Source organism: Arachis hypogaea, chromosome 19 (genome assembly GCF_003086295.3).
Source record: "Arachis hypogaea cultivar Tifrunner chromosome 19, arahy.Tifrunner.gnm2.J5K5, whole genome shotgun sequence".
Classification (NCBI taxonomy): domain Eukaryota; kingdom Viridiplantae; phylum Streptophyta; class Magnoliopsida; order Fabales; family Fabaceae; genus Arachis; species Arachis hypogaea.
The window spans coordinates 2280976-2300337 of NC_092054.1; the positions used below are offsets into that span (position 1 = coordinate 2280976).

The 19362-nt window shown below is 31.4% G+C and overlaps 2 protein-coding genes and 1 long non-coding RNA gene across 3 annotated transcripts in view; 2 read left to right on the forward strand and 1 right to left on the reverse strand.

The window, feature by feature from the left end:
• Positions 1 to 2644: 2644 nt before the first annotated feature.
• LOC112775945 (UPF0481 protein At3g47200) lies at positions 2645 to 4060 on the reverse strand. The gene has a single exon (XM_025819867.1). The coding sequence runs from the start codon at positions 4058 to 4060 to the stop codon at positions 2645 to 2647; it is 1416 nt and encodes a 471-aa protein (XP_025675652.1).
• Positions 4061 to 5743: 1683 nt separating this feature from the next.
• On the forward strand, positions 5744 to 8954 carry LOC114926003 (uncharacterized). Its single transcript, XR_003816078.2, has 2 exons — positions 5744 to 6831; positions 8467 to 8954. It is a non-coding gene; the product is annotated as an uncharacterized lncRNA (long non-coding RNA).
• Positions 8955 to 9913: 959 nt separating this feature from the next.
• The window catches only part of LOC112776964 (putative disease resistance protein At4g19050), a 29344-nt gene continuing 19895 nt past the window's right edge, over positions 9914 to 19362 (forward strand). The window contains exons 1-3 of the mRNA XM_029295868.2: positions 9914 to 10176; positions 10301 to 10461; positions 14568 to 14715. The gene's annotated coding sequence lies outside the window, so the exon portion shown is untranslated. The remainder of the gene's footprint in view (positions 10177 to 10300; positions 10462 to 14567; positions 14716 to 19362) is intronic.

The window sequence follows — 19362 nt, forward strand, 5'->3', positions numbered from 1 at the left end:
AACTTTTTTTTGAATGGGCTGGGAGTTTGCTTTCTCTTTTTGGGCCTTATTAGGAGAAGCCCAATTATTGGTAATACTTGGAGATTTGCCTTCTGCATGTGGTTCACCCTCCAACGTGATTAGTGCACTTTCTTCATGTAATGCATTGAATCTTGACCCATGTTCCTTTCCCTGATTATCTTCCTCATTAATAGACCTATGATTATAGAAAGAATCATGTCGTTGATTGCTTCCAGGAATATTCGGATTATTATTGCCATTTTTCCTTCTAAGTGGTCGTTTGACCATCATCCACGGCCCGAAACAAGGAGGATCTTGGTTATTGCTTGAAACGCTTTGATTGTGGGAATCATGAGACTTTCCATTTTGGTCCGCAGAATCAACGTGATTCTGATTATCAGAATTGATATTCTTCTCTTCTCCATCAGCATTGACTTGGCTCGCCGGCTCTTCCACCGGAGTTTCATTACAATGATCTAGCCGGTGGCCATATTTTCCACAGGAGAAGCAGATTTGATGCAAACCTTCATATTCAATATTTAGGACCTCGCCAAAGACAGGGATTATGGGAACTAACTGCTTTCTCAGATCAATCTCGACACATATACGTGCAAAATGACCTCTAGAATGAATTGATGTAGTGCGATCGATCTTAAGCATGTGGCCAATAGTTGAACCCACTCTCCAAAGAAATCTATGGTTATAGAGTTCGATCGGAAGGTTGGGAATACGAATCCAAACAGCAACTTTTCTGACTTCTTTCTCAGAAGATAAAAAGAAGGGTCTCCAACGTTGGACAATAAGATAGTGACCGGCAATCATCCAGGGACCTTCCATAAGGGCATGATAGTCACCTTCATCTGCAAAATGAACCAAGAAATAGTCACGATCCATGTCGATAACATTAATCTTACCTTTTTTAGCCCAATTACGTTGGAGGCGTTGCTCCATGAATCCTAAGCCTACTCGTTTGCCCAGAACTTTGACCATGAGAGCAGCACGCCAAGGTTTGCACCATTCATCGAATTCATCTTTGGATATTGGAATATTGGGACATGGATCAAAGGGCTTCTCCACTTGATCATCATACTCAGTAGTCTTGTACCACTTGTCTTCCGGGTTTGGTTCATCTTCATCGATGGGATCAGCAGCAAGGTCGTCACCCTTGACATTGGGTCCAACAAGTTTGAGTAGGGACTCCTTGTAAGACACTTTGGTTATCATAGGAGTATCTCCATTCTGATGGTTAAAAAAAAAAATTCAAAGTGATTTGATTTTACTATTTTAAAATTTTCCAGTGCTTTGGTAAAAAAAAAAAAGTAAAATTACTTACTACTCTACATGAGTTTTTAAAAGAAAAAAATAAAAAAATTATTATTTTATTATTTTTATTAAACAAAATTCATTTTTTATGAATACAACATTAGTTTTATATTTTTATAGATAATTTTATTAGTGTTTTACTTATTTGTGGTTCAAAATAATAGTTTTTTTTATTTATTTTTTTCTTTTAAATCAATAAGAATAAAGAAAGCTGACTGCTGTTTGACCTAACAAATAATCTAGCCAACTGCAAATTTATTATGTAATGTACTAATGTTTGGTCTAGGAGTAGGAGGAGGGAATTATTAGCTTCAACTACTTGAGAAGAAAAATCAGACCATGCACAAGTTTTACTAGATTTGGATCCGGAGAAAGTTGTTTGTATTTTAGGCCCTGAAGCTTGCTTAACTTGTCTGGTTAATTGTTTTTCGGCTTCTTCTAGTCCCTTGCAGTTCTTGTTCTAACCAAGAGGGTACCACATACTCTTATGAAAGGAGAAGAAAAGAACATGAATCATTTTTTGAGTATGTCTTTTGGATTGATTAGAGTTAATTCTATTTTTTAGAATTAATTCTTCATTGTACTTACACATAAATATCAAACAAGAAATCATGCATATTGTTTTATTCGTTGCACGAGACGAGGCAATTTCTTGTATAGCTTTTATAGAATGAATAATTGGTTTGAGGATCTTCAAAATTACTCTTACCAAGTTTGTCAAGTGAGACATGCAATGTTGTTCTCAACTCTTACAATTACAAACGCCAATTTTACGTTTTCCTTCTCAATTATTGATGATGGTAGTAATGTTTGCTCGGTGAACATAAATTCTGTCATTAATAATTCAACTGAAGCATTTAAGGTTACGTAGAGGTTATTTGGTATCCATGTGATTTTGATCAAAATTGGTTTAGTATCAATATCACCATGATTGATATTAAAAAATAGTATATATATACTAATAGCTTATTAATATTGAATAACATTTATGTCACAAGTAAGCATTGTTAGACGATGATAATCAAAATCAAGTTGGAAAGCTAATTTAAAAAATAAAACATAATTAATCCTTGATATCTTCGCACATAGATATAATATAAGTGGAATCATTCAAGTTCTATGAAGCTAGCTAATCCAAATAAACAATTGAAATCTTTTTAGATAATCAAACAAATGATTAAGATGGATAACAGGATAATATTCAAATACAAATTACTGTCCACATACTCATCATGCAATGTGAGTGATGGTTTATTCATAATTAAACACACAAAAGTAAAAAAAATAAAAAAATAAAAAATGTTCCATAACATTCTTTTATTTAGGAAGCTTTCGGATGGATGGCAAACCATGTCTGGATGAATGTGAGAACAAGGCCAAGTGTGGCAGCCAACAAAGCAATGATGGTCCATGGCGAGCGAAAAAACGTGTTAGAGGCCTCTCCCATCCAAGACAGCATTCTGATCCTGCCTCGTTTGGACTCAAAATGTGAATGGATTTGGTCTCTGATATTAGCAAACCACGGTGTCTCAGGCACCAAAATAATGTCCATCTTATTGAACAGATCAGACACTTCTTTGTCACTTGCAAGTTCATTGATAAGTATGCCAGCCATTCTCAGCTCCTTCACATCCTCCGGCTGGTCAACGAGAGAGCTCAGAAAGACTAAATATGAACTGATCTCAAAGTCGTTGTCAGAATGACTCATCTCATAGGCTACTAGGTTGAGGAATATATGAGGCGTTGTGCCATCCACAACTAGCTCTGGAAGATGTAATATCCCAGCTTCAAAGCTGGGATAGATTGAGTTTCCATCCGAATGTCTTCTCAAACTAATCCCAGCTGCCTTCAGTTCTCGTATGCTTCCAATCCTGTACTTTGTAAGGTGCAAGGATCTCCTCTTGTTCTTCATCTCGGCCGCCGGAATCTCTTTATGGATTGTGTCGAGGTCTCTCATCAAGAGGGCCCTCCGTAGATAATCTAGAAGATGGACAGGATCCTCATCATCTCCCTGGACAACTAGTTTGAGTTCTTGTGCTGCTTCTTGTGTGTTCTTCTTTCCCTTTCCGAGCTCGGGTGCCGTCTTAATACCATGAACTTGAAGGAAGTTGCGGAGGCATTTCTCAAGCCTGGCTTCATCTTTGCAGAAGAGCCTCAGCACTTTAAAAGGAATTTGGTTGTCCATTATAAGAAGATCCTGGTACATCCGTACAAGCTTGTCGACGCTAATGTTTAGATCTCGCTGGGGATCAACTGAGTCTCCTGATTTTTCCAACAAATGAAGAATAGAACATCCATCCACTACTAATAACCATCTGATGAACTCGTACGTGTCTGTCCCATAGCCGCTGTAGTAATAAGACATGCGTTGCCACATATCTTCTCCATGCAGCTGCCTTATTTCTTTGAGCAGTTCTGATTCACGGAATATTGTGTTATATAGATCATTGACAGATTGATTAGTATCCGTAAGATACATGGTTGTCCAAGCTTCCTTGAATGGCTCTCCTTGGAGATGGTTTATTCGTCTGTCTAGATGAACCGGACCAATTGCAATGAGCTGTGGAAAATAATATCTTCTAAACTCGGCCCTTTCAGCCAAGTATTCGGGAGTTCTTCGTATTCTAGAATTTGAAACATTGCTAGCATCTCCCGCTAATTTCGCCCTCGATTCTTCTGCTTTCTGCAATCGCTCTATTATCCAAGACGGTGCATATCCTTCCTCCTCGGACTCCATTGGGCAAGTTGCCAAGACTTAAGAGAAAAAATGAGGTACTTGCTCGGAGTGTGAATGATTTACTATGAATGGTTTCTTTCTACTCATTTTGCTTCCTAAGTCAAGCACCCTCAAAGTCTTTGATTTTTTTTTTCTTTTTAAAGCATGTTACTTGCTTTGAGAAATATGAGCCACTCAGAGGTTTAAGACCTCTTTTTTTTTAAATGTATTTTTTAATAATTAAAATTTAACATATATAATTCATTAAATCGTATTATTTTTTTAAAAATTAAATTGATTTAGCAAAAAAATTAATAAACCAAATCTTAAACTAATCTAAATTAATATTTTTTAATAAAAAAAGATTATAATATTCTTATTATAAAAAATAACTAAAATACTCTTATTTTATACATATATTAATATTAATTTTGAGAATTCTAAATTATAATCCTTCTCTTCTCTCAGTGTTATTATGAGATTAAAATCTAAGATTCTCAAAATTAATATATAAATATATAATGGGTATTTTAGTCATTTTTTATAATAAGAGTATTATAATTATTTTTTATAAAAAAATTATTAATTTAGACCAGTTTCAAATTTGGTTCATCGATTGCTGCATGCATAAGGCGGGATTCAAACTCCGACACTTATTTAAGCAGACAAGTGAGCTGACCACTCGACCAACCCAACTTGGTTCGTTTTAGATATCTTTATTTAAGTGTTTCCCTTAAAAAATTACTAAAATTTATATAAAAATATAAAAGTTGATATTTAAAATCTTTTATATTGTATTTAAACTATATTTTTTTTAATGATATCATGTTAGTGATTTTACTTATTTGGTAAAATTTAAAAATTAATCAATCATTTTGTAGTAAAAAATTTTAAAAAAAATTAAAATTTTTTATCTATTATTATTCAATTAAAACATAAAATACTAACTAAATACAATAAATATACATTAAAAATATCATAATAATAATTATAAAATTTTCAGTTACAAATATTAAAATTCTACAATTTATACATATTAATACTCTTACTACTACATTATTTAATCTACCTATACATGTTACATATATAAGACTGTACTACTTATTTCTTAATTTTTTATACCAATGAGTAAAAACTCCTTCGAGTAAGTTTAAATTTACTATATTTTTTTACTAAATACATTTAAATATATCATTGTTATAAAATTAATTCATAATTTTATATTTATATTTTTTATATTTTTTTATTCTCATTTATTTTTCTAAACTCAAGTATGTTTAAATTTGACACATCTCCTTACTAACTATATTCAAATATATCATTATTATACTAATTTACATTTTTGGTATTTCTCATTCTCATTCATTTTTTTAATCTTTTCTTTAATTATTTACAACCCAAAAAACACCATATGAAAAGATAAAGTATCACAACTAAAACAAATATAACAATAAAAACAATAAATAAAGATATAATTTTATACAACTCATATAAAAAGTCTATACTTTTTTAAAAATAAATAAATTTAAATTTTTAAAATAATAAACTATATTTTAATTTATATTATATTTTAGCTAAATAGTTATATAAAAATATATATAAATTATCAAATAAATATTCTGCAAAATATTTTTAATATAAAGCAATTCAAAATGCCTTCTCAAACTAATCCCAACTGCCATGAGTTCTCGTATAGTTTTTGATATGGACATTATAGATCGGCCATTAATCCTATAATCTCGGCCATAAGCATAACAAACTCGGAGTTAGAAGAGTTAAAACGAGAATATCGCAGCAGCAATCAACAAACATTTAAAGTAGTATATTTTTTCGGAAAAAAAACGAAAAAAATATTAATCGAAGATTACTTCCTCCTCTATAAAAACAAATCGACGAGAGCATAACAGGGGCATCAAGAAAAAAGCAAGAAACGATCACTTTTTCTCTATTAATTTTCGTATATTCCTAAATACTGACTTGAACGTCAGAGTGCTTTTTGCAGGTACTCTACCCATTAGTGTTCATTTTGGCCGACGTATAGATCAACCATCATCCAACGAAGACAGAAAGAAGACACTATAGCTTGGCCACTCTACTCGGACAAGAACATTTGGCGCCCACCGTGGGCCGGAGATAGACCTAACCTTTTCACTATTATTTTTTCTTCTGCTTTCCCTTTGTAGGTACGACTAACATGACTGAGAATGGCATACCCCGCATGTCACCAGACGAGTTAGCAGCAAGAAATGAGGAACTAGCGGCTGAAATCCGGAAGATGTCTGAGCTTCTAGCTCAGCATCAAAACGGAAAGCACAAAGGAAAAAGCAGCAAGAACACGGGCGACACGAACTCAGAAGGTCACGCGACTCCACCAAAAACAAAGATGACGATATCCAATCCCTTCTCAGAAGAGATAATAAAGTTTCAAATGCCGAAGCGGTTCACTCTTCCAACAATGCTAGCACTATATGAGGGAATTGGTGACCCGAACATTCATGTTACTAAATTTCAATCTATGATTTTTTAAATGACAATTCTGACCCTATACTCTGTAGATTATTTCCAACTTTTTTAGATGGAGCCACTCTTTTGTGATTTTTCGCTTTGCCTGCAGGGTCAATTTCAAGTTTCGAGGAGTTTGCCCAAGCCTTCACTAATCACTTTGTCGCTTCCAAGATTTATGTGCACATCTTCGGTTACCTTAATATCATTAAACAAGGACATCATGAAAGTCTTAAGGATTACATCACCAGGTTCGCCAAGGCAACCATCTTCGGTTACCTTGAATGAATGTAAGTTCATCCTCTTCCAAGTAATTTTGTAGCATTATGTATTTCTTCTTCTTCTTTATTTGATTTTTTTTTGTTTTTATTCTTATTAAGAGAGTAAAACAAGAAGAAATTCTAGAAGATAAAAACAATAAAGGAAAGATGAATAAAAAAAAGAAGAAGAAAAAGCAGCAGAAGATGAGGAGAGGAGGAGGAAGATAAAGAGTTTTAAATTATGCAGAATCTATCAGTATAAATCCACCGAAAATTTTTAAATAATACACATAAATGTGTTAGTTTTACACCAAAATTTGTTGCAAATACATAAAAATATTTTCTTTTATGCAGAATTCCTATATTACATTCAATTCAAACCATCAACGATGAACAACAATTTTCACAAACAAAAGCTATATTATTCACCTACCGAATCATAAACTACTAACAAAAATATTAGCTAAAATCGAACCACATCTCAGCCACTTGATTGGATTCAAAACAATAATCCACTTTGCTCTGGTTCAATTGACAATCTGAACTTAAATCATTCATTATCTTCAACAACGAGATAATTGTTCAAAACTGGTTTCAGAGTCTGATTTCAAAAATGTAAAGAACGAAGAAAATTGTGAAAAATAAAAAAAGAAAATGCAGAAAACAAACAAAAAGAAACACAAATATAGAAGAGAACGTAGATCGAAAACGTTGAGGAAATTCGAAAAAAAGAAACGAAATACTTTCGAAGAAGACAGTTATATATTCGCGCATTTATTGAAAAGTTGGTTAGATATAGTGGCGCGTGAAGTGAATTAAGTTAAAGAGACTTATATGGACTTGTATATGTAAATGACTTACATGTGGAGAATATTTGTAAATATTTTCTACCTTCAATAATAATTAATACTAAAGTAACAATTCAATTATTTAAAACTAAAATCAAAATTCATCATTCTAAAATAAAGTCAAATTATTCCAAAAAAAATTATTATCTTTATAATAAATATTTAACTAGTAATTCAGTGCCAGATAAATGAAATTATGTATTCGATACCACTTAAAATTTTAATTTTTGTGTTTTCATATGTAGATATATATTATAATTTTAACTTTTTTTACTATTATATTATTGGCAAAAATCTTCTTTTATTGTAAATTTTATTTTTATTACAATAACATAAATTTAGTATTATAACAAAAAAAATGTGTCATGCATATTTCATTGAAAAATATTATAATTAAATTTTTTAATTTTAAAAATAAAAATTAATATTTTTCTATGATCTTTCAAGTAAAACATTTTTAAAAAAATTCTTAGAATTAACTACATAATATACAATATCAAAGTAATTTGATTTTAGTACAAGAAGTTCAATTTAATGTTTTTTATGGAATCACAACAGTATTTTTTATTCTTTGGTTATATTCAAATTTTACCATTAGGAAATTTTTCCACCATTCCTACTAGGGAAAAAAAAAACTGACTTTCATTGTACACATTTATCAAGGAACGTCCAAGCTCAGCTCATTATTCATATTGGCTCTTGAGCAAGTTTTTTTGAACCACTTTTAGAATTCATTCTCAAGCTCTTTCTCAACTACACTTCATGCCACGTGCCAGTATTTTTATGATAAAAATAAAATTTCTCTATATCCGTACAGATTTTTCTGGGTGAGTTGAATCAGGCGCGCATCCAACTGCCCAAAATATGACAATGTTAATACATGTCCCACTTTCTGCAATTTCTCAGAAATGCAGCAATCAGTTGGGTCAAATGACAACCAAATACGGCAGCTATATAATAGCATCCATAGACTCCGGCAAAACGATAAGGTTAAGGTACAATTTATTGCTGACTCGGGCATTGTATTTAACGTGAAGGTACAATTATTGGTGACTCGGGCATTATTGCAGTGAGGTTAAGGTCAATTTATTGGTGACTCTAGCATTGTATTTAAGGTGAAGGTACAATTGTTGGTGACTGGGGCATGCATTACCCTAAATGGTTCAAAACACAAATATCATCTTTTGAATTTTAAGCAATTTAAATTTTGTGACTTAGGCTTGTATAATATTTTATATTTGCCTCTTATATTATAGAGCTCCATTTCTAGCAACAACTAGGGTGGTTGTTTAAAACTTAAAAGAATTTTCAACTGTGTGCAAGTGGGGAGTTTTTCTATTTAAATAAAAAAATTTCATTATTCAAGAATCCTATTTTAATTTTAAAAAATAATATTTATACTATATATATAATAATTTTTTTTCTTTTTTATTAATTATTTTAATATTTAAAATAAAAATATGTAAAAATTTTAATATAAAAGTAATATATATCAATTTTAGAATTTAGGAATTTAGAACCATTTGATTTCGAAGAAAAGTTCAATCTGAATATGCCATGTGATTAGTGATTACAATATATATTGTACGATCTTTCATATGAAAACAAATAATTTAGAGATATTCTTGATTTTAGATTTAAGATGTCAATACCAAAATTTAAAATGGAAAATTTTGATTCAAATAACTTCAACTTAAAAAACTTCAACTTATAGAAATGTGCGTGGGTAGTTTGTCTAGTGTGTTTCGTTGTGTAATTGGCCAAAGAGAAAAAAGTCATTTTAATTTTTTTTTATGCGCTTAATTTTGATATATTCATAATATAAAATATTTTATATAATTATTTAATTATATTTATTTTTTTAAAATAATTATTCACGATTAATATAAAAAATAATTATTTTTATTGATAGAATGTTATGTAATTAAATACACGTCTAAAATCTTTTTAAACTGACAGTGTATCAACACTAAATTTATTTTTTTATTATATATATGTTTTTTGTTTAATAAGAACCTTTATCTTTTATTTTAGTTTCTAAAAGTTTTTATTTAGATATAATAAGATTTAAAAAATATCTATTTTATTTAATTTATTCCCTAAAAAAATACTCTATGTAGTCAAAATAAATAAATAAATATCTGATTAGGAGTAAACATTTTTTATATAAGTTTAATTTTGAATAAAGCCATATATATTTTTAATCATCAAATAAAAATTACTATTTTTTCCTTTAAATATAACTTATTCGCACATCTGCTACTACAGAAAAGAACATGCCAAGGTGCTTTCGTGTCTGGAAATTATTACATCTTTTAATCCCACGCTTTCTTTTCCCATCCATCATATATGGTTTATTTTTAAGAACATCTTGTAGCTTTGCATATTTGACTTAAAAAAAAAAAAAAAAAACTTTCGTCTTTGTTATCTCACTCGATTAGCATAACTTCTTGTTCTCTCTCGAGTTTTTCGCTTGGAAGATAGTGATGAAGAAATAAAGGCAAATCATCCCAATCGATATACAAAGGTTAGTTTTTTTGTAGCTTATTATGGAGAGAGCTTAATTGAAATGTTTATATATATGGAGAGAGCTTAATTAAGCAAAAATTGTAGCCTTAAATGTTAACAATTTTGGTAAACGCATTTTGCAGGGCTGAAGCTTCAAAATACTTTTGAGTATTTAAAAAGGCGAAGAAAATGTGAGGAAGAGATGCAACTGGAAGAAGGGGGAAAATGTAGAAACAACAATGGAGTTAGCTGCTGAACAATAAGAATTGCCTCATTACTGTTAGCAATTTGTTTTGGTCTCAAGGTATGACCCTAAAGTGCTATCTGTGTTGTTTTTTGGTGGATTAAATGTCTACAAAAGGGAAATTAAATTAATTATTACCTCTAAGGACAATCAATAAGAATTAGTTAGTAAGAAAGATAATTTATATTTAACTTATTACAAAAGGTGTACTTAAATAATGTTTAGAGAGAAGAATATTCACATTTTTATTTAGATAAATAATATTTAAAGATCATTTTTCAATATTTTCTTCTTCTGGAATTTTTTGCTTTTCAAAATAGCATTTGTTTATTCTGTTTTGTTTTTTTCATGTTTCTGATGTGTAATTATTTTAGAAATAGGAATATATTTTGCACTATATTTTGTGTAGATTTTATTTTGTATTTTTTTACTTTGAGTATTAAAAATAATTAATAAAAGTAATTTTTTTCCTTTTATACTACATATATAAAAATGTAGAAAAATAATGTACATAAAAAGTTATATTAAAATTTATGTATAAGCTTTTATAAAAAAAAAAATAACATCTATAATATATGGAATAAGGGAAAAATATGACGTCTATTGAAATTGATATATGTATAATCTCGCTTAGTCAAAGTCCATACGCAAAATACATTGATTATACCTGTGAAAGACATCTATTTTATTTTAGTTCATACGATTTTTTATATTTTATTTTTTGAATCTTTAAAATCTGAAGCTGTATAATTAATTAATTATAATTGCAACAGTTAATTTATTTTATTAAGCAGTGATGTGATAAACTAAATTTTCAGACGAGACGTTTATAACTTTCAACAACAATAATTATCAATGACCAGCAATAAAAATTAAATGGTAACTTATTTTACTGAAGCTCATCGCTACTCATAACAACTAGAAAATCGTAGTGTATCGACGGTGTTATAGATGATTTAGGCGTCGATAATTTTTCTTTTAGTAATTATCTAAATCAATCTAAAAAATTTTTTTAGATATTTTAATTTTTTAAAAAAATTAATACATAACAATATTTTTAAAATTTTATTTCAACAAATATATCAGTTTTTAGTTTATTTTTCGACGGAATATTATCTAAATCAGTCCCTAAAAATTTTAAAAGTAAATATTTTAGTGTCTAAAAAAAATTAATACACAGATCAATCTCCAACATTTTTTTTCATTAGGTATAACACTCTTCCGTTTATTTTCCGATATCACTCGTTAAATTCTTCAAATATTTATTAGAAAAAGAATATTAATGAATATTATAATTAAATTAACTTTTAAAGTTAAATTAAACATATTTGATTTGTAAAATTTATCGTGATATTCTCTCCTACCTATTGCACAGAGGTCCTTGTTGCATTTTGTTTATGATAACACTTTAGGTATTCTTAAAATACTATAGATTTTCACAAGTTTTTCAGCTAAGAAACCCTTAATCTGACGCCTAGACTAGTCTAGTCTTATAATCTGATCTCTTGAAAAATAAAAGTGAGAGTCTAAAACAAAAAAAATGCTAAACCGGAGCTGCCCAAAAGAAGTGCTGATGTCGCTGCTTAATCGTTGTCAGAAGTCAAGTCCACGATCTCTATATCCATCTCAAGATCCTCATCATCCTCAGAAGTCAAATCCACAATCTCTATCTCCTCGGTGTCCTCGTCATCAGAAATAACGATGACCTCGGGTGTACACTAGGGGCTACCATCCTTACTACATCCTGCTGAAACTGTACCACTAGGAGATATCTACTCAACATTTCAAGGTTGACCAGCCGCAGCGACTGAAATTTCGATAGGTTCTATAGTAAAAGAGTCAGAGGATTGAGTAGACAGAGACTCCATCGACATATCCGAACCTACTGGAGGAAACTCAGGGATGGGATCATCGATGATAGAGTCAGGCTCAGGCTCAGGCTCAGGCACTGCCTGACCATCCTGCTGTGCTAGAACAAGACCTCCATGCATGAAATCAAAAGGATGGTGAACAGAATCGGGATATAACCACGATAGCGGAAAGGCATACGGTGCATCAGGATCAAAGAGAGGTGAAGCTAACGAGTGCTGGAAGGGATGATCTCTAACTACATACATACGAACTCGAGACTCTGCGGCCACCACATAGAAGCTATAAAGGGCAGGATCTTTTGTACACATAAGGCTGCTCGAGCTCATAGAAAATGACACCCGTCTCCATCTGAAGGGAAGAGGAAGATATTGGGTAAGAACTGGGGAGTTGTTAGAAGGGTCGGGGTAAAACAAGTTAAGTTATTTTTTATAAATCGGGCACGTGTCCCAGATCAATCAGACCATAACAAAGGAACATATGGGCAAACAACAATCAAGAGCAAACAACACATAACATACAACCATAAGAACGAATTCAAAACACACACAAGAGATAAACAAGTATGATGCATGTTTAGCCCTAGTGCAGCCGTGCAGATAATAAACTCATCCGTAGGTTTTTGACCTGCGCCCGACATTACATCTTTACAGACGTTTTCTTTCGTTGCCATCGCTTCGTGGTATAGTGTCTGGTACACTCTTGCGTTATGGCGCCCGCATGCTCTTGGGCTATAGCCCCCATACCGTTCCCACGATTAAAAATATGCTTAAACTTAGAAAAATAACATATTTTGCAAGTTACTTTAATTAAATTGACGTATTTTAAAATTACTCTAAATAACTCTAAACTTTTATAAAATCAACTCAGTCTTCACTGGTTACTTTATAAATTATTCAAAATATTTAATAAACTTTCAAGCACCCAAAACTTCATTAAAAATAAGTGAATAGGACACGGTTCTTTCATTTTCAAAATAAAATATTTTTCGTTCAATTAAAATCATATTTTTCCTAAAACCATCTTCTGCTTTAAATTTTTTATTGTAACCCATTATTTTTTTTCTTCAAAATTCAAACTCAATTAATTTCAATAAAATTTATATATTTATAAATAAATAAATTTGTTCACTAAATCTTTTTCAAAACTAAGACTCTACACCTTTTTATTCGAAAACTCCATTCAAAATACTCATTTAGTTATAATTAATTCCAAATCAAAATTCGACCGCCAGAACTCTATTACATACTATCACATAATTCAGATTTTAGCCAATTATTTAACAATAACATCTCAGTGTCTTATTTCTCAACATGGCCGAAACACAACAACAAATTCAGTAGCAATTCAGCTAAAATTTTAACAGTCAACAATCACAGATTTGAGCAACAGACATCAATAGAGAATAATCCAACCACATATATCAATTATTTCATAATTTTAACTGATTAAGAGTCAAACCCTACCTCTTTAAAGCACAAAACACACACAAGATACCGGAGGAGGTTTCTGATCGGTCAAACGGAGCGAAAATATCAAAAATTCGGTGGTTCCTGCCCTCCTTTGATTCAACCGAACTGGTTCCTGGCAGGGGCAGCTCCACTTCGCGATTCTACAGAATAGAACACATATCACCATGTATAGGAGGAAGATACGATCACTTCTATTGGATCAAAATTTTTATGGGGGTCACAGATCTCAAGAAATCGAGTTTGAAAAGTTGGAAAATCAACAAAAATCCTCCATGCATGTCACGGTTATTCTCAAGGGAGGGAGAGAGAATTTGTGCCTTTTATATGGTGTAATTAGTGACTAATGTCACTTAATTAAATAGGGAAGGCATGCATTGCGACACGAGATGCATTAAGCGCTGCGTGTTGCATTTTTAAGCTGCTGAGTCAGCAAGGTTAAATTTTTAAATATCTTGGAAGGTAATTAAAGTAATTGGACATGATAACAATTCAAATAATATCTCAAGTGGTGGTATTTAATTAGAATAAAGATTGGGTAAATTACTAATGTAAATGACATTAGTAAAGTCGAACTTTTTTAATCCTTTGGGTCCAATATCAAGTGACCGTCCTTCGTCAAATAAATGAATAATAACATAATATTAATATTATATTATTATTCATTTTATTTAAAGACCGCAGAAAAAAAACTTATCATAAACGTTATGCGAATAAAACGTAAAACTCACATACGCGACTCTAACGCGGAAACCAAAATGTAATATGTTACATTTTACCCTCCTTAAAAAAAATTTTGCCTTCAAAATTTTTTTTACATGCAAACAGGTGAGGATAGTTCACTCGCATCTTGTCTTCTAGCTCCCAGGTATGCCCAGCTTCAGCGTTGCGTCCCCACGCTACCTTGACCAATGGAGTTAGCTGCTGAACAATAAGAATTGCCTCATTACTGTTAGCAATTTGTTTTGGTCTCAAGGTATGACCCTAAAGTGCTATCTGTGTTGTTTTTTGGTGGATTAAATGTCTACAAAAGGGAAATTAAATTAATTACCTCTAAGGACAATTAATAAGAATTTATTAATAAGAAAGATAATTTTTAACTTATTACAAAAGGTATACTTAAATAATATTTAGAGAGAAGAGTATTCAGATTTTTATTTTAGATAAACAATATTTAAAGGTCATTTTTCAAGATTTTCTCCTTTTGGGATTTTTCACTTTTCAAAATAGCACTTGTTTATTCTGTTTTTTTCATGTTTCTGCTGTGTAAATATTTTGCACTATTTTGTGTAGATTTTATTTTGTATTTTTTTACTTTGAGTATTAAAAATAATTAACAAAAGTAATTTTTTTTTCTTTTATACTACGTATATCAAAAAGTGTAGAAAAATAATGTACATAAAAAGTTATATTAAAATTTATGTATAAGCTTTTATGAAAAAAAAAATAACATCTATAATATAAGGAATAAGGGAAAAATATGGCGTCTGTTGAAATTGACATATGTATAATCTCGCTTAGTCAAAGTCTATACGCAAAATACATGGAGAACTTTTAGATCATACCTGTAAAAGACACCTATTTTGTTTTAGTTCATACGATTTTTTATATTTTATTTTTTGAATCTTTAAAATCTGAAGCTGTATAATTAATTAATTAATTATAATTGCAACAGTTAATTTATTTTATTAAGCAGTGATTTGATAAACTAAATTTTTAGACGAGACGTTTATAACTTTCAACAACAATAATTACCAATGACCAACAATAAAATTTAAATGGTAACTTATTTTACCGAAGCTCATCGCAACTCAAACAACTAGAAAATCGTAGAGTATCGACGGTGTTATAGATGATTTAGGTGCCGATAAATTTTTTTTCAGTAATTATCCAAATCAATCTTAAAAAATTTTAAAAGTAGATATTTTAATTTTTTTTTTAAAATAATACACAAAAATATCTCAAAAAAATTATTTCAAAAAACAAATAAATTTTTAGTTTATTTTCTGACAGAGTATTACCTAAATTAGTTCTCAAAAATTTTAAAAGTGGACATTTTGGTCTCTAAAAAAATTAATACACAGATCAATCTCCAACATTTTTCTCCACTAGACATAACACTCTTCCATTTATTTTTCGACATGACTTACTAAATTTTTCAAGTATATATTAGAAAAAGAAATTAGTAGATATTATAATCAAATTAACTTTTAAGATTAAATTAAACATATTTGATTTCTAAAATTTATCGTGATATTCTCTCCTACCTATTGCACAAAAGTCCTTGTTGCATTTTGTTTATTATAACACTCTAGGTATTCTTAAAATACTATAGATTTTTGCGAGTTTTCCAGCTAAGAAGCCTCTAATCTGACGTCTAGATTAGTCTAGTCTTATAATCTAATCTCTCGAAAAACAAAAGTAAGAGTCTAAGACAAAAGAAACGCTAAACCAGAGAGCTGTCCAAAAGAAAGTGTTGATGTCGCTGCCTAATCGCTGTCGGAAGTCAAGTCCACGATCTCTATATCTATCTCAGGATCCTTATCGTCTTTAGAAGTCAGATCACAATCTCTATTTCCTCGGTGTCCTCGTTGTCAGAAATAACGATGACTTCGGGTGTACACTGGGGGCTACCATCACTGCTACCTCCTACTAAAGTTGTACCACTAGGAGAAATCTACTCAAGAGTTGAAGGCTGACCAGCCACAGTGACTGAAATCCCGATAGGCTCTATGGTAAAAGGGTCAGAGGATTGAGTAGACAAAGACTCCTTCGACATATCCGAACCTACTAGAAGAAACTCAGGGATGGGGTCATCGATGACAGGGTCAGGCTCAGGCACCACCTGACCATCCTACTGTGCTAGAACATGACCTCCATACATGAAATCAAAAGGATGGTGGACAGAATCGGAATATAACCACGATAGCGAAAAGGCATACGGTGCATCAGGATCAAAGAGGGGTGAAGCTAACGAGTGTTGGAAGGGATGATCTCTAACTACGTACATACAAACTTGAGACTCCGCGGCCACCACATAGAAGCTATGAAGGGCAGGATCTTCGTACACATAAGATTGCTCGAGCTCATAGAAAATGACACCTGTCTCCATATAAAGGGAAGAGGAAAATATGGGGTAAGAATTGGAGAGTTGTTAATAGGGTCAGGGTGAAACAAGTTAAGTTGTTTTTTATAAATCGGCTACGTGTCCCAGATCAATCAGACCACAACAAAGAAACATAGGGGCAAACAATAATCAAGAGCAAACAACACATAACATACAACCATAAGAACGAATTCAAAACACACACAAGAGATATGCGCAAATAAGTATGATGCATGTCTAGCCCTAGTGCAGGTAATGAGCTCATCCGTCGGTTTTTGACCCACGCCCGACATTACATCCTTACGCACGTTATCTCTCGTTGCCATCGCTTCGGGGTATAGTGTCCGGTATACTCTTAAGTTATGGCACCCGCACGCTCTTGGGCTATAGCCCCCATACCGCTCCCACAATTAAAAATATGCCTAAATATGGCCACGGAAATAAAATACATAAATATGCTTAAACTTCAAAAAATGACATATTATGCAAGTTACTTTAATTAAATTGACATATTTTAAAATTACTCTAAATAACTCTGAACTTTTATAAAATTGACCCAGTCTTCATTCGTTACTTTATAAATTATTCAAAATATTTTATAATCTTTCAAACACCCAAAACTTCATTAAAAATAAGTAAATAAGGCTCGGTTCTTTCATTTTCAAAATAAAATGTTTTTCGTTCAATTAAAATCTTATTTCTTCCAAAATCGTCTTCCGCTTTAAACTCTTTATTGGAACCCATTATTTTTTTTCAAAAATCAAACTCAATTAATTTTAATAAAAATTCATATATTTATAAATAAATAATTTTGTTCATTAAATCTTTCTCAAAAACTAAGACTCTGCTCCTTTTTACTCAAAAACTCTGTTCAAGATACTCATTTAGTTATAATTAATTTCAAATCAAAATCCGACCGTCAGAACTCAGTTACATACTATCATATAACTCAGATTTTAGCCAATTATTCAACAACAACATCTCAGTGCCTTATTTCTCAACATGGCCAGAACACAACAACAAATCCATCAGCAATTCAACTAAAATTTCAATAGTCAACAATTACATATTTGAGCAACAAACATCAACGGACAACAATTTAACCACATATATCAATTATTTTATAATTTTAACCGATTAAAGAGTCAAAGCCTACCTCTTTAAAGTGCAGAACACATATAAGATATCTGAGGAGGTTTCTGATCGGTCAAACAAAGCGAAAATGTCAAAAACTTGGTGGTTTCTTCCCTCCTTTGTTTCGGCCGAACTGGTTCCTGATAGGGGCAGCTCCACTTTGCAATTCTGCCGAACAAAACACACGTCACCATGTAGAGGAGGAAGATATAGTCACTTCTATCGGATCCGAATTTTTGTGGGAGTCACGGATCTCAAGAAATCGAGCTCGAAAAGTTGGAAAATCAACAATATTCTCCATGCATGTCACGGCTGTTCCTGAGGGAGGGAGAGAAAATTTGTGCCTTTTATATGGTGTAATTAGTGACTAATGTCACTTAATTAAATGGGGAAGGCATGCGTCGTGACACAGGCACATTAAGCGTTGCTTGTCTCGTTTTTGAGCTGCTGAGTCAGCAAGGTTAAATTTTTACTATCTTGGAAGGTAATTAAAGTAATTGGACATGGTAAAAACTCAAATAATTATCTCAAGTGGTGGCATTTAGTTAGAATAAAGATTGGATAAATTATTAATGTAAATGACATTAGTAAAGCCGAAATTTTTTAATCTTCCGAGTCCAATATCAAGTGACCGTCTTTCGTCAAATCAAATTAAATAATAAAATAATATTAATATTATATTATTATTCATTTTGTTTAAAGATCGCAAAAAGAAAAATTTATCATAGACGTTATGCGAATAAAACGTAAAACTCGCATACGCGACTCTAACGCAGAAACCAGGATGTTACACGATGTATCACAAAAAGTGGATCTCATCCCTTAAAAAGTAACATTTTTTTTATTTTTTTCACATATATGTTATTCTCTTGTAAGATATTGAATACAATTCGTAAGTGTTGTACATGTTCCTTCAAGATATTGCTATAGATAATAATGTCATCCACGTAGACCACTACAAACTGATTAAGGTAAAATCGTAAGATCTCGTTCATCAAGATACAGAAGGTTGGAGGAGCATTAGCTAAGACAAAAGACATCACTAACTACTCATACGATCCATACCTTGTGACATACGTGGTTTTAGACTTTATCAATATTATCAATTCTCACTTGGTGGTTCGGCGCCTTCTCCCCCTCTCCTCTCTTCTTTCATTCCCTCTATGTGTGTATGTGTGTCGTTGGTGAAGAGGGTGGCGGCAACTAAGTTGTGTAAGGGCAACGGAGCGTGTGTTAACAAAATTAGGGTTAGAGTTTATTTTGGATAAATGGGATAATGGTAAAATTGAGAATTTTAATAAAATTACAGGGTAGAATAGTAATTTGAAACCAAATATTTTATAAAATTAAAATATAAAATTTCAAATCTCAATTATTTAAATT